The 13,222-nt window shown below is 45.5% G+C and overlaps 1 protein-coding gene across 1 annotated transcript in view; it reads right to left on the reverse strand.

The window, feature by feature from the left end:
* The window catches only part of CCDC169 (coiled-coil domain containing 169), a 33,697-nt gene extending 20,997 nt beyond the window's left edge, over window positions 1-12,700 (reverse strand). Inside the window, exons 1-4 of the mRNA XM_075420433.1 lie at window positions 12,596-12,700; window positions 3,945-4,027; window positions 3,391-3,501; window positions 3,258-3,298 (exon numbers count right to left, since the gene is read on the reverse strand). Coding sequence (XP_075276548.1) covers window positions 3,258-3,298; window positions 3,391-3,501; window positions 3,945-4,027; window positions 12,596-12,651 — 291 coding nt within the window. The 5' untranslated portion in view covers window positions 12,652-12,700. The remainder of the gene's footprint in view (window positions 1-3,257; window positions 3,299-3,390; window positions 3,502-3,944; window positions 4,028-12,595) is intronic.
* Window positions 12,701-13,222: the final 522 nt, after the last annotated feature.

Genomic DNA, 13,222 nt, shown 5'->3' on the forward strand with positions numbered 1-13,222 from the left:
CCTTAAATGACTAGCTGAGTGAGATAAATCTTTTTAGTACCTTTGAGATATCTCCTCTGTTAAATACAGCTAAAATTGCTTAGCAAGTTATTAGAGGTCCTTCTCATTAACTGCACAGTTCTAACTTCCTTGGGAGCATAGGTTAAAAAGACTTGCAAATACTACTTAATTTTCTAAATATGTTTCTCAAAACAAAGTCTACTGTCTACTGTTGCCATATTCTGGAAACTATATCACCTTGCTGGAAGAATCACTTATACTATCTTTCCACAGAGCTTCACATGCAACTGCAACACCATAGTGTACTTCTGATTTAACACGCACACGCACGACTTTATATATACCCACTCTCCGCATTTTTACTTTGAGAAAATGCAGATTGATGACTGGCTGCAAAGCTCTTTGTTTTTCTATGCCCACTCACCACATCTGCTCTTTATTCTCACCTGTGGAGAAGCTAAATATTCCCCCCTACTCCTCAGAACAACTCTCAGAAACATAAAAAGGATCTGGATAAACCTGCATGCTTCAACACCACAAAATGATCTGTGGGGTTTTTTTTTTAACAGTGTTTTATTTCCTAAAATTTAATAGAAAAAGAAGCAGTTCTGCATCATCCAAGAGTATCTGTAAATATACACTGACTTTTCTAATAGCTTCAGAGAAAAAAAACCAGCAAAGCCCACAAAATACATCTATTTTCTTCCCCTCTTTTCATCTCCTGAAAACCAAAACAAGGAAAAATGAAACATTTCACTAAATCCCTAAACACTTTTTTTTCCCCTCTGGGTAGCAAACAGAGGAATATCTTCACACTAAGCTGAAAGGCTGAAGGAAGGACTTCAAACTGCAGAAGAAAAACCTACGGCACGGCACATTGGCTCCAGACTTCCCCAGGTGTCACTGAGTAAGTCCAGGACTCTCCAAACTGCCTGCTAGACTCCTTCCATCAGTATGAGTCTTTCAGTTGTGTTGTCATTCCTTCCTTTGTGGGAAAAGTAATCAAACCCCTCGGAACTATAGCTCATAGGTGAGGATGCAAGGCAGTACTGAGTAGGGATTAGAAATGTACCGGACTGGTGCAGCCCAGCTGCTGGTAAAGGAGATTATTTTACTGGTAATGACTCTCTGAGTGCTTGGCAAGGTGTAACTGGATGTGTTAAGAGAGTACTAGCAGTTGGATGGAAATAAACACCTCTGATACCGTAAACACGCATGCCAGTCTGTGCTTTACAGGCTGACAGGAATAACATTGTCTGAAGCAGACTCTACTGTAAATTTTCTAGATTGATGTTCTGTCTCCAAAACTTTTCTTCAAATATAATCCCAGTTGTATTTTCAAAGCAGCTCCGTGAAACGGGAAAGTGGGATTGGAAAGATTTTGTTTTCTTTTTAATTAACTGTTTAACAAAAAAAAAAATCTTGCCAACCTAGAAAACACCGTGGTCTCTAGGACAGTACTAAAACTGGCAAGAATATTTACTGTCTGAAATCCAGATCAGAAAGAGCAGTTAATTGTTCACACCCTGCTTACAACAGATAATCATCCCCACTAATAGGGCATGCAGCCTCCTCTAGGCTCCGTAAACTCCCATTAATCTTCAGAATCTCAAGCACAAAAAAGTAAGATGGAAACACTTCTGTAAGCGTAAGCAACTGGAATAAAATCGTCAGAGCCCTGCCTCATAATGTTCATTATTCCTGCTTAGGTAACAAGGCATTATCACATCTTTGTCTGTCTTCCTTATTTTAAAAGTGGGTAAGAGCAGAAAAGGTCTCAAAGTAAAAGATTTTAGCAGATGACAAACTAAGGAAAAAGCAGTCCTGAATCTAAAACTGTTTTCGCTCCATTTACTTCTTTAGAAGACTAAATGGCAAAAATATTTGCTGTTTTTTTCTTGCCATTTTCTGCTCAAGATCACAGAAAAATGTTTCATGTTTTGTTGAAATACAGGTCATGAAATATGAGTGTACTAACCCATAAAATTTTAAAAATGAAAACAGATACTTCCTTTAGTGTTGCAAAACTGGTGTATTTACTGTACAATAAGGAATTTTCCTGTAACTGTATTATGCAAAATGTTACTGCAACTATTCATCTGTGTTGTCACAGCTGATACAAAACCGGGAGTAGTGACTGATACACCAGAGGACTGGGTTGCCTTCAGAAGGGCCTCAACAGCCTCGAGAAATAGGCTGAGAGGAATCACGTGAAGTTCAGTTCAACAGGAGGAAATGCAAAGTCCCGTCCCCGGGGCAAAATAACCCCAGACACCAGCGTACGCTGGGGGCCAACTGGCTGGAAAGCAGCTTGGCAGAGAATGACGTTGGGGTCCTCATGGACAACAAGATGACCACAGGCCAGCAATGCACTCTCGCTGCAAAGAAGGCCAGTGGCGGCCTGGGCTCCATTAGGATATTGCCAGCAGGTTGAGGGAGGTGATCCATCCCTTCTCTTTAGCACCAGTGAGACATATCCAGAGGCTGGGTCTGGTTCTGGGTTCCCCAGGACTAGATATGGATTTCCTGGACGATGTTGAGCAGGGGGCTACAAAGATGATGAAGGGACTGAGCGTCTGACAGATGAGGAGAGGCTGAGAGAGCTAGGATGGTTCAGCCTGGGGAAGAGTGGTGCACAGTGAGAGGACAAGAGGCAAAGGGCACAAACTGAAACACATGAAATTCCATCTGATCACAGTAAAGCACTTTTCTTGCTGTGAGAGTGTTCAAACACTGGAATACATTACCCAGAAAAGTTGTGGAGTCTCCATCTGCAGAAATGTTAAAAGCCCAACTGGACATGATCTTGTGCAACCTGCTGTAGTTGGCCCTGCTTGAGCAGGAGGGGCAGACTACAAGATCTCAAAGGCAGCCGTTCCAACCTAAATGATTCCATGATTTTGTGATCAAGGTTTAACATTTTTCCATTTATTCATGGAACTAGTCTAGCTACTCCATCTCATATGCCTTACTGCAGGGCAATCACACAACCTTCATTCAGTCAAAAATTTTACTACATGATTCTTCCCAATGTTTAGGTCTTCCAAGGTCTTACATAACTCCTATTTAATGATTTTGCTCCATACTTCATAAATTTATAAGCAACTGCATATCTGAAAGAATAAAAAAGCAGGACTGACTGTTTTGGTTTCTAGACCAGGCTGCTGATACTTTCTGTCACGAAAAACTGAAGATTACACAAGTTCTTCAATTACACTGCGACTTTTTGTTAACCAACTAAATGCCATACTACTCACCACAGGCATTTGATCAAAGGTGCGAACAATGGACAACTTATCTACAAATAAGCAGAAAATTTGACCCATTGATACAACTTCAACATATAATCACTAATTCTTTTGAAAAGCAGTTATGAACACCCATTTCTACCTGCTGGATTGCCACGAATAAGTTCCACCTTCTCCTGAAGTATATGAATTTGCCTTTCCAGCTGCTTGTTCAATTCTACTTGTGTCTCATATCTGGTTTTCCATTCATTACCTTAAAAAGAAACTCAGGGTTATTCTGTTTCCCAGATTATTTTGTGTCATTTCAATTAAACGTTAGCATTTTTTCAAACCATCCCCCATTTTCTGGAGACTGAGAAAGTTTCCAGTTAGTAATTCTAATAACGAGGATTCTTGCATACAAAAGAGCTTGAAAATATACATCAAGGGAATTTTTCACCGGGCTTACTGTGGTCAGAATATTAACTATCTCTATGAATTCATGTTATTTGTAGTTTCGTTAATAATTAAAGCTAACATGAAGCATGTCGTATTCCTTAATTTCACACTTGCAACATCATACTGGTAACAGTCATGTTTGGAAAGCGAAAACTTAAATTTCTAAATAAACCTTTGTATCTCCGTAGAGCCTACCCAAAAGAATTAATTTTCTGTGTTTCCTAATCAATTAGCAAGACTTTATTGCAATTCACTTACCTTCATCTTCAACGCTGTTAAGTCTTTTTTCCAGTTCTGTTACTGTGTTTTTCAGTTCAAATATTGAGATCTCAAGCATTTGCCTGTGGCATTTAGAGAAGTCAATAAACAGGCTATTGCATTAATCTTATTATTAAAATTAAAAAGAATAATTTGCATATATTTTCAGATTAAGCATCTATTGGTCTTCCCTATGTAATTACATCCTCTTGCCCGCGCTTTTTAATGTATTTTTCTCTACGGATAATACAGTGCCTTAAAAAAAATAGAAGCAGTTCTACTTTGTGAATAAAATTACAGAATCACAGAATCACAGAATCACAGAATGGTAGGGGTTGGAAGGGATCTCTGTGGGTCATCTAGTCCAACGCCCCCTGCCAAAGCAGGGTCACCTACAGCAGGCTGCACAGGACCTTGTCCAGGCGGGTCTTGAATATCTCCAGAGAAGGAGAATTCAAAGCCTCCCTGGGCAGCCTGTTCCAGTGCTCCGTCACCCTCAGAGGGAAGAAGTTCTTCCTCATGTTCAGACGGAACTTCCTGTGCTTCAGTTTGTGCCCATTGCCCCTTGTCCTGTCGCTGGGCACCACTGAAAAGAGCTTGGCCCCATCCTCCTGACACCCACCCTTCAGATATTTGGAAGTATATATTAGGTCCCCTCGCAGCCTTCTCTTCTTCAGGCTGAACAAGCCCAGCTCCCTCAGCCTCTCCTCATGGGAGAGATGTTCCAGTCCCCTCATCATCCTTGTAGCCCTCCGCTGGACTCTCTCCAGTAACTCCTCATCTTTCTTGAAGTGGGGAGCCCAGAACTGGACACAGTACTCCACATGAGGCCTCACTAGGGCAGTGTAGAGGGGAAGGAGAACCTCCCTCGACCTGCTGGCCACACTCCTCCTAATGCACCCCAGAATGCCATTGGCCTTCTTGGCAGCCAGGGCACACTGCTGGCTCATGGTTAACCTGTTGTCCACCAGCATATCCAGGTCCCTCTCCACCGAGCTGCTCTCCAGCAGGTCCACCCCAAGCCTGTACTGATGCATGGGGTTGTTCCTTCCCAGGTGCAGGACCCTGCATTTGCCTTTGTTGAACCTCATCAGGTTCCTCTCTGCCCAACTTTCCAGCCTATCCAGGTCACGCTGAATGGCAGCACAGCCTTCTGGTGTATCTAATTACTTCCATGAAAAAACAAGACCAACATTTCTTAAAATTTACTAACTGTCTAGCAGATCATCAGAACTAGATGATCTTTAAGGTCCCTTCCAACTCTTACCATTCTGTGATTCTATGAAGTAAACAAATGTAGACACTGGGTTTCATTCTTCATCTAAAAGAAGATGCCCAAGGAATATGTTTTTTGAAACAAGAATATGCCTGAGATGTACTATTAGAAATTCTGAATTAATGCTTCATTTTGATTCATTGCTCAATGATTAATAGTTAATTTCTAAATTGTACCATAACAAAACCAACCAAAGCATACCATGTATTATGACCATCAGAAAAGAAAGCTAGTGATTAAAGTGAGTGTTACAAAAACATACAGGAGCTAAAGCCACCATTTTTTTCAGTAGCTTGAACTGTATCTTGTAAGAAAATACAATTTTGCCCATTGATTACTTCTGTATAGTGGCTGGGCAGCCAGACAACTGGCAAGTATCATGGGAACCAGACCCTTTCTTTCTTGAAAGGTATGACCAGAAGCAAAAGCTTGCAGAGGGCTTACTCTTGATGAGAGCCCAACCCACCTGCATGCATCATGCAACGCGCTGAATGACTCTCATCCTTTTAAGTGGCAGGATGGTAGTTTAGTGTGCTACAATGAATCATACGATCTCAGTCACGCCACGAGGAAATTACTGCTAACTAAATTATTGACCATATTGACGCCAACAGCCTGGTTCTTTTTGGAGACGCCTATGGAGAAATGCTCCTGCCTGTGAGATCCCAACAAGTCAGCCCACGCCAGCACAGCTGCAAGAAAAACAGCGCAACACAACACCAGAGCAGGTTGTAGTTTTGTCCTTTGAAGTTAAGTTTGGAAGACCAAGATTAAGAAAAACAACCAATGGTTCTTGGGTGCCTCCATTTTTCAGTGCCCAGATTGAGATATTTCAAAAGAATTGAGAATGCAACTCTGCAAATAAGGCCCTTTAGAAAATGCTTTACAATACTGATATGATGACACATCTTTTAAATCTTAGCCTAGTTCATTAAAACATGCAAAACAGAAAATCACTGTGCTGCCCTATTTTTTGGTGGTTCTTATTTTTAAAGGCGGGGCTTCCATGTCAACACGGATCTTCTCTTTCCGAACACGTTCATAATAAGAAATGGTCTTCAAGAAATAGATAATTAGGCCATAAGAAACCAAGGCTCTGAGGATAGAGCTGATCACTGAGAAATGATATCACCTGTTGCACTCCTCACGCTCATATTCAGTTGGTGGCATTTCTTTTCCATAGCTTGAAACACCAGATTTTAACCAAAAGCTGCAGAAGCAGAAGCAAACCAACCAATCTTAAGAAACAGAAGAGGTATGCCTGGAATGGGGCGGGCTGGAGAGCTGAAATATCAAATAAACGTAAAGAAGAGTAACTTGAAGTAACTGAAGTAAGTTTTCAGTGCAAGAAACACACGGAGCCCAGTAAGACAGACATTTCAAATGGCGGCGGAGAGCTGTGTCTTCCAATCCCTCCTTGCTCCATTGCTCTCTTTGTCCCTACCAATGTTAAACTAGAGAAGGGTGACATAGGCAAAGAAATAATGAAAGTACTGGTAACTTGCTGGGGACAAAAAGGGTGTGGTGAAAGCCCCAGCAAAAGACAGATGTGAAACACATGAGTCAAAAAGATTAGAAGCAGGAAAACCAAAGGAAATTTGATTGCTGCTGCCTGTTTGCTCCCACTCCAAATGAAAGAGGCAGATGGCTAGGAAGAAGGAAGACAAGATCTTACTACACTGCGGGTATCATTCCAGTACAAATAGGTAAGATTTCTATAAAGCAGATTTCTATCAACATCCCAGTGCTCGGAAAAGAGGAAATTCTGATGACACCGAGTCCCAAAATGGGATTTTAGGAAGGAAGTAATAGTGGAAATTAGACATAGTCAAAGCTGTAACTAGAGCTGAGCTGTATCAAAATGAAATTGTTTTCCTTTTCAAACAAATCCTAGCTAGGTGCTTAAGATGGATGCAGAGGGATAACACAGGAAGAACGAGTTCTTTAAATCAAATGTTTTCAGTTTTTAATTTCTGTTATCATTCCAGGACTATATACAACATTTCTTACATTAGATTTTATTATTCTTTCTGCACCATTAGCAAAACTGCCAGCCAACTTCCAATTACATTTTGTCATGATGAAAATGTGTGCAGAAATGATAAATTTTCAGGTGTCAGACTGTAATTGCTACACTGACAGAAAGTCTTATTTTCATTTGGCAATTGAAACCATTTAAAAAAAAAAATCTAGTTACTATTAAACATTTAACACTCCAAAAGCACCCAGAAAGTAGCCAGAGTGGAACCTCTCTATTTTAGTCAGTGTATATGCAGTATATCACAGTTCCTGCACTGACAGAGAAGGGACGCAGAAATAATTCATTTTTACGAACTTGGTAAATACTTCATCTTTTTAATATATTGGAGTATTTTGCATTTCTGGAGTTATTTCTAATTGTGATAGGAAGTGATGGTCACACCATGTATCTGTCACTGTGAATTTAACGCAGCTGTGTACAGCTGCCTGCCCAGAGACTTGGTCTGTCTTTACAGTGACCACGGTGTGACTTTACTTGCGACCTCACATGTTAAACATAATCAGACATATTCAAGCCTATGAATCTTTCTCGTAGAATCATAGAATGGTTTGTGTTGGAATATTTAAAGGTCCCCAAGTCCAACCCCCCTGCAGCAAGCAGGGACACCTTCAACTCCATCAGGTTGCTCAGAGCCCTGTCCAGCCTGACCTTGAACACTTCCAGGGATGGGGCATCTACCACCTCTCCGGGCAACCCATTCCAGTGCTTCACCACCCTCACTGTAAAAAATTTATTCCTTATATCTAGTCTAAAACTGGCCTCTTTTAGTTTAAAACCATTACCTATTAAAAAGTTTGTCCCCATCCTTCCTATAGGCCCCTGCAGGTACTGGAAGGCTGCAGTAAGGTCTCCTTGAAGCCTTCTCTTCTTTAAACTGAACAGCCCCAACTCTCAGCCTTTCCTCACAGGAGAGGTGTTCCAACCACCTGATCATTTTTGTGGCCCTCCTCTGGACCTGCTCCAACAGCTCTATGTCCTTCTTGTGCTGGGGGCTCCAGAGCTGGACACGGGACTCCAGGTGGGGTCTCACCAGAGTGGAGTAAAGAGGCAGAATCACCTCCCTCGACCTGCTGGCCATGCTTGTCTTGATGCAGCCCAGTACATGGTCAGCCTTCAGGGCTGCAAGCGCACACTGCTGGGTCGTGTCCAACTTTTCATCCCCCAGTACCCCCAAGTCCTTCTCTGCAGGGCTGCTCTCAATCCCTTCATCCTCCAGCCTGTACTGGTACCATGTCAATGAACAATTTATAGCCATCACAGAAGAAAGGCTGCAAATCCTGAATGCTCACATTTAAGTCATCAGGGGAACTTACCTACATCCTTGCATACTAAGCATAATAAGAAAGCTCTTGTGAAGAGAAAAAAGTACAGTTCAGATAAGAAGGCTGTGATTGAAATGACAAAAGAAAAAAAAATTACTGTTTCTTTTTAAGACAGTTTACAGGTGCTATTTTACTTGAAAGTGGCAGCCACTTAGAATGAAAGCCATTTTGCTGCACATTTTGCTATCCAGATCTGGATATCTGGCCTGAAGCCATTTTCTATAGTGGAGAAAGAAATGAGTGAAACGTTACAGGAGCAGCTCAAGGCAAATAATCAGTCCTAGGGCATCAGCTTTATAACACAGCAGACCTTTACTCATTCCTGTAGTAGACAAAATATATAGATGCCTTCAGAATCTATGAACAAAGCAGAAGCAATAGCACGCACTGCAAAGGGCACCACAGGGAAGAGCATACACAGCATGGAAAGCTACAGACTTCTGTCGCTTCTAGTCAGCAGTGTGCTGGGAAAATGCTGCAGCTTTCTTTGCCAGGAAAACCACAGAAGCTGAAATTTCACAAGCTGAATTAACACACAACTCTATCAATATTAGTAAGTAGCTGACATGCATAAAAATATGGCTTTAAGACCTCTTTGTCTATTAAGAAGTATACTGCAGCATTAAATGCCGTCTCTCTCTCTCTCTGAGGCATTTGCCATGACATTTCCCAACCAAAACCTGTACTGAATCTTGATTACAGTAATTCAGAGTCAGATTTCAGCTGACTTTCATTAAAGCCTTCAAAAGATTTCACAGTATTACATCTACAACCATTGAGAATCAGCAGGTACTCTCTTTAGGTACAGACCCCTTACAGACATTGATGATTCAGTTTATTCCTTGAAGTAAAAATCTCTTCTTCGGGAGTATTAAATGAAAGTGGTAGGTGGGCTGTTAGCAAACTGCCTACACAGCACAACAATGAAGGAAGCCAGTGAAAAGATGACGAGGGTGAGACGGCTGTGAAGGAATGCAGACAGCTATCTGCAAGCATCATCCTCAGCTTGCTTTGTACCCAACAGAGAGAAACCGGCACCTCCTAGGCTGTGAGGCACCTCAGGCTACACCAGCCAGCCAAAGCACGTCAGACGGATCACACCTTCCAAGAGCCTTTCTGTATTTGTGGACTACACCTGCCTTGGTGGTTAACCGTTAGGATGAATAAGTAACTTCTGTGAAACAGGCAATAATGGTATCGTCTATTTGCCCACAGAAGATATACATGGGAAACAGCTGTAGAATCCACCTGGAGCAGCAAGTCTTTTACTGTCGTGCCATCACAATGAAGTTTTTTATTAAATATCTATTTTTCCATCGGCAAATAAGTTATCACTTCACAGTGTCCTGGACTTTGGGCCCAGTCTTGCAGAAGATTCTCAGGGATATCTGCAAGAAATTAAGGTGCACAAAGAATCCAAATTTTCATTAATTAAAAAAAAAAAAATAAATCAGAGCAGTGACACAAAGCCAGTACCATTCTGCTTTTTATCTGAACAGCTCTAATATCAGGGTTGTGCATCTGGTAAAAGAATTGGTGCATGCAGAGGACAATGGATACACTACACTGACACACTACTGTTCAGGAGACTTAGTAAAGGAGATTTGCTTACGCGTTGGTGCAAGTATGTCCAAGCTCCTTTTTGTGTCATTTTGAATGCAGAAGCTGCCTAACCATTCTGAATCTGTAATATTAGTTTCCCCCTTTCCATTAGTGAATAAACATTTTACCAGATCCACAACTGCAGGACGAGTTTGCAAAGAATCTGCAGCCTAGACACTGAAAGAAACATCACCCAGGGGAAAAACCAGCATGGAATAGAATGTTTGAAAATGGTATGTATTAAGGGTCTGACTTTACAGCTCCTGACATTTTCCAACTTTTGATTTATTAACATTCAAAAGGCAATTGTGTTCTTTGACAAAGGGGAAAATGTATAACTTCCTAAGCAAACTGGGAAAAAAGCCAGCCTGGAATCCCACCACTGCGTGAGCATCAACAACCATCGGAGCACTGAAACATCTGCTGCATAAGCAAGAGGACTAACTGCAGGAGCAACCAGCCCTCGTCTCCTCTGCAAACGGCCCTACAGAGATACTGCACCTCCTCGGTAGGTTTCAGAGATATTTACTGACAGCAGAGTGAAATCCAGCTGTCCAGCTTTACTCAACGTTGTGCAAAGAAGCGTGCACCTCGTTGTCCATTTGATTCTCCTTCCCCTAAAGAGGCATGCACCCACACGAGGTCTTCTCTGTTCTTACCCCCCCAATGGCTTCCACCCCAGCGTACCGCTTTGGGCTGGGATACAGTGAATTTTACCTCATTCGGCGCTGTGCGACGGAACCACTGCTGGTAACACACCGGTACTTTGCCTGTCGCTGAGCAGTGCCGACAGGTCAAGCCCCTTTCTGCTCCTCACCCTGCCCTGTCAGCGAGCTGGCCGGGGGTGCCCAAGGCGCTGGCAGGGGACACGGCCGCGACACCCGACCAAGGGACAGCCCACGACGTGCGGGGTTCTGTCGGTGAAGTGGATAGAGAACTGGCTGAATGGCAGAACTCAGAGGGTTGTCATCAGTGGCGCTGAGTCTAGTTGGAGGCTGGTGACAAGTGGTGTCCCTCAGGGGTCAGTACTGGGCCCAGTCTTGTTTAACTTCTTCATCAACGACCTGGATGAAGGGTTAGAATGTACCCTCAGCAAGTTTGCTGACGACACCAAACTGGGAGGTGTGGTAGATACACCAGAAGGCTGTGCTGCCATTCAGCGTGACCTGGATAGGCTGGAAAGTTGGGCAGAGAGGAACCTGATGAGGTTCAACAAGGGCAAGTGCAGGGTCCTGCACCTGGGGAGGAACAACCTCATGCACCAGTACAGGCTTGGGGTGGACCTGCTGGAGAGCAGCTCTGCGGAGACGGACCTGGGTGTCCTGGTGGACGACAGGTTAACCATGAGCCAGCAGTGTGCCCTGGCTGCCAAGAAAGCTAATGGGATCCTGGGGTGCATCAAGAAGAGTGTGGCCAGCAGGTCAAGGGAGGTTCTCCTTCCCCTCTACACTGCCCTGGTGAGGCCTCATCTGGAGTACTGTGTCCAGTTCTGGGCTCCCCAGTTCAAGAAAGATGAAGAGCTACTGGAGAGAGTCCAGCGGAGGGCTACAAGGATGGTGAGGGGACTGGAGCATCTCCACTACGAGGAGAGGTTGAGGGAACTGGGCTTGTTCAGCCTGAAGAAGAGAAGGCTGCGAGGGGACCTTATAAATGCCTACAAATATCTGAAGGGTGGGTGTCAGGAGGATGGGGCCAAGCTCTTTTCAGTGGTGCCCAGCACAGGACAAGGGGGAATGGGCACAAACTGAAGCACAGGAAGTTCCGTCTGAACATGAGGAAGAACTTCTTCCCTCTGAGGGTGACGGAGCACTGGAACAGGCTGCCCAGGGAGGTTGTGGATTCTCCTTCTCTGGAGATATTCAAGACCCGCCTGGACAAGATCCTGTGCAGCCTGCTGTAGGTGACCCTGCTTCGGCAGGGGGGTTGGACTAGATGACCCACAGAGGTCCCTTCCAACCCCTGTTATTCTGTGATTCTGTGATTCTCCTCAGCAATGAAACCGGGGGCTCGCGTTTGCCAGGGCTGCCCCTGCTCGGGGACTGCCATCAGCTGGCGATGGTGAGCTGCTGGGCTTTACTGCATCAAATGAATGCTTTTCTTGGGTTTGCTTCCATTTTTTTTGTTCTTCTTATTAAACTGTCTTTCACCCCACAAATTCTCTCACTTTTCCCCTTCCGACTCTCTCCCTTTGCCCAGCCCGCCGTTCCCTGCGCCCCACGCCGTCCCCTCAGCCCCAACCGCGCTCCCGGCACGGTCCCTCCCGGCAGACACCCGGCCGCCCAGCCCGCTCCCCACCCGCCGCACCCGTCCCGGGGAGCAGCCGCCATTTTGCCGCCGGGAGGCGGCGGGAGCCACCCCGGACCCCGGCCGGTCCCTCGGCGGGGCTCTCCTCCCCCCCCCCGGCACTCACTTCTTCCGCCTCTCCCGCCCCAGCTCCAGCGCCAGGCGGTCGAGGTCTTCCCCCATGGCGCCGACAGCCCCCGCCCCGCCGGCAGCCCCGGCGGCGGCGGCCGTTGCGCGGGGTAACGAACGCTGCGCGCCCGGCACAGCCCTGAGGCCCCGGCGCAGGCCCAAGGCCCCGGCGCGGCGTGTCCCGCCCTCCCGCAGAGCGCCCGCAGTCCCGGCCCCGGCCCCGGCCCGGCCACCCCTCGGGGCGGGCGACCCCGCTCTCCGCGGCCGCCGCGGCTCTCCCGCTGCCCGGGGACAGCGGCGCGGGGGCCGGGGCCGCCTTCGCCTCCTCCGCCCGGGCCGTGCCCTGGGCCGTGGCGTCTGCCCGCCCTGGCAGCACCCCTCGCCCACCGCCAACTGGGCCCGTCGGTCCGCGGGGTTTTCCCCCGGCCCCGGCGCAGGGACGTCCCCAGCCTGTGGCTCGGCTGCCGCAGAAATCAGCGGGGGAACCGCGGAACAGCTCTGGGCCAGTTCGAAGAGTTCTGCCCGCGCAGGGTGAGCTGCTGGCGTGCTCAGCTTTCCATGACCTGGGAAACACAAATACCTGCAGATTTTTTTTTTTTTTTAAACACTTCTTCTGGGTGGAAAG

Source organism: Opisthocomus hoazin, chromosome 1, assembly GCF_030867145.1.
Source record: "Opisthocomus hoazin isolate bOpiHoa1 chromosome 1, bOpiHoa1.hap1, whole genome shotgun sequence".
NCBI classification, from domain to species: domain Eukaryota; kingdom Metazoa; phylum Chordata; class Aves; order Opisthocomiformes; family Opisthocomidae; genus Opisthocomus; species Opisthocomus hoazin.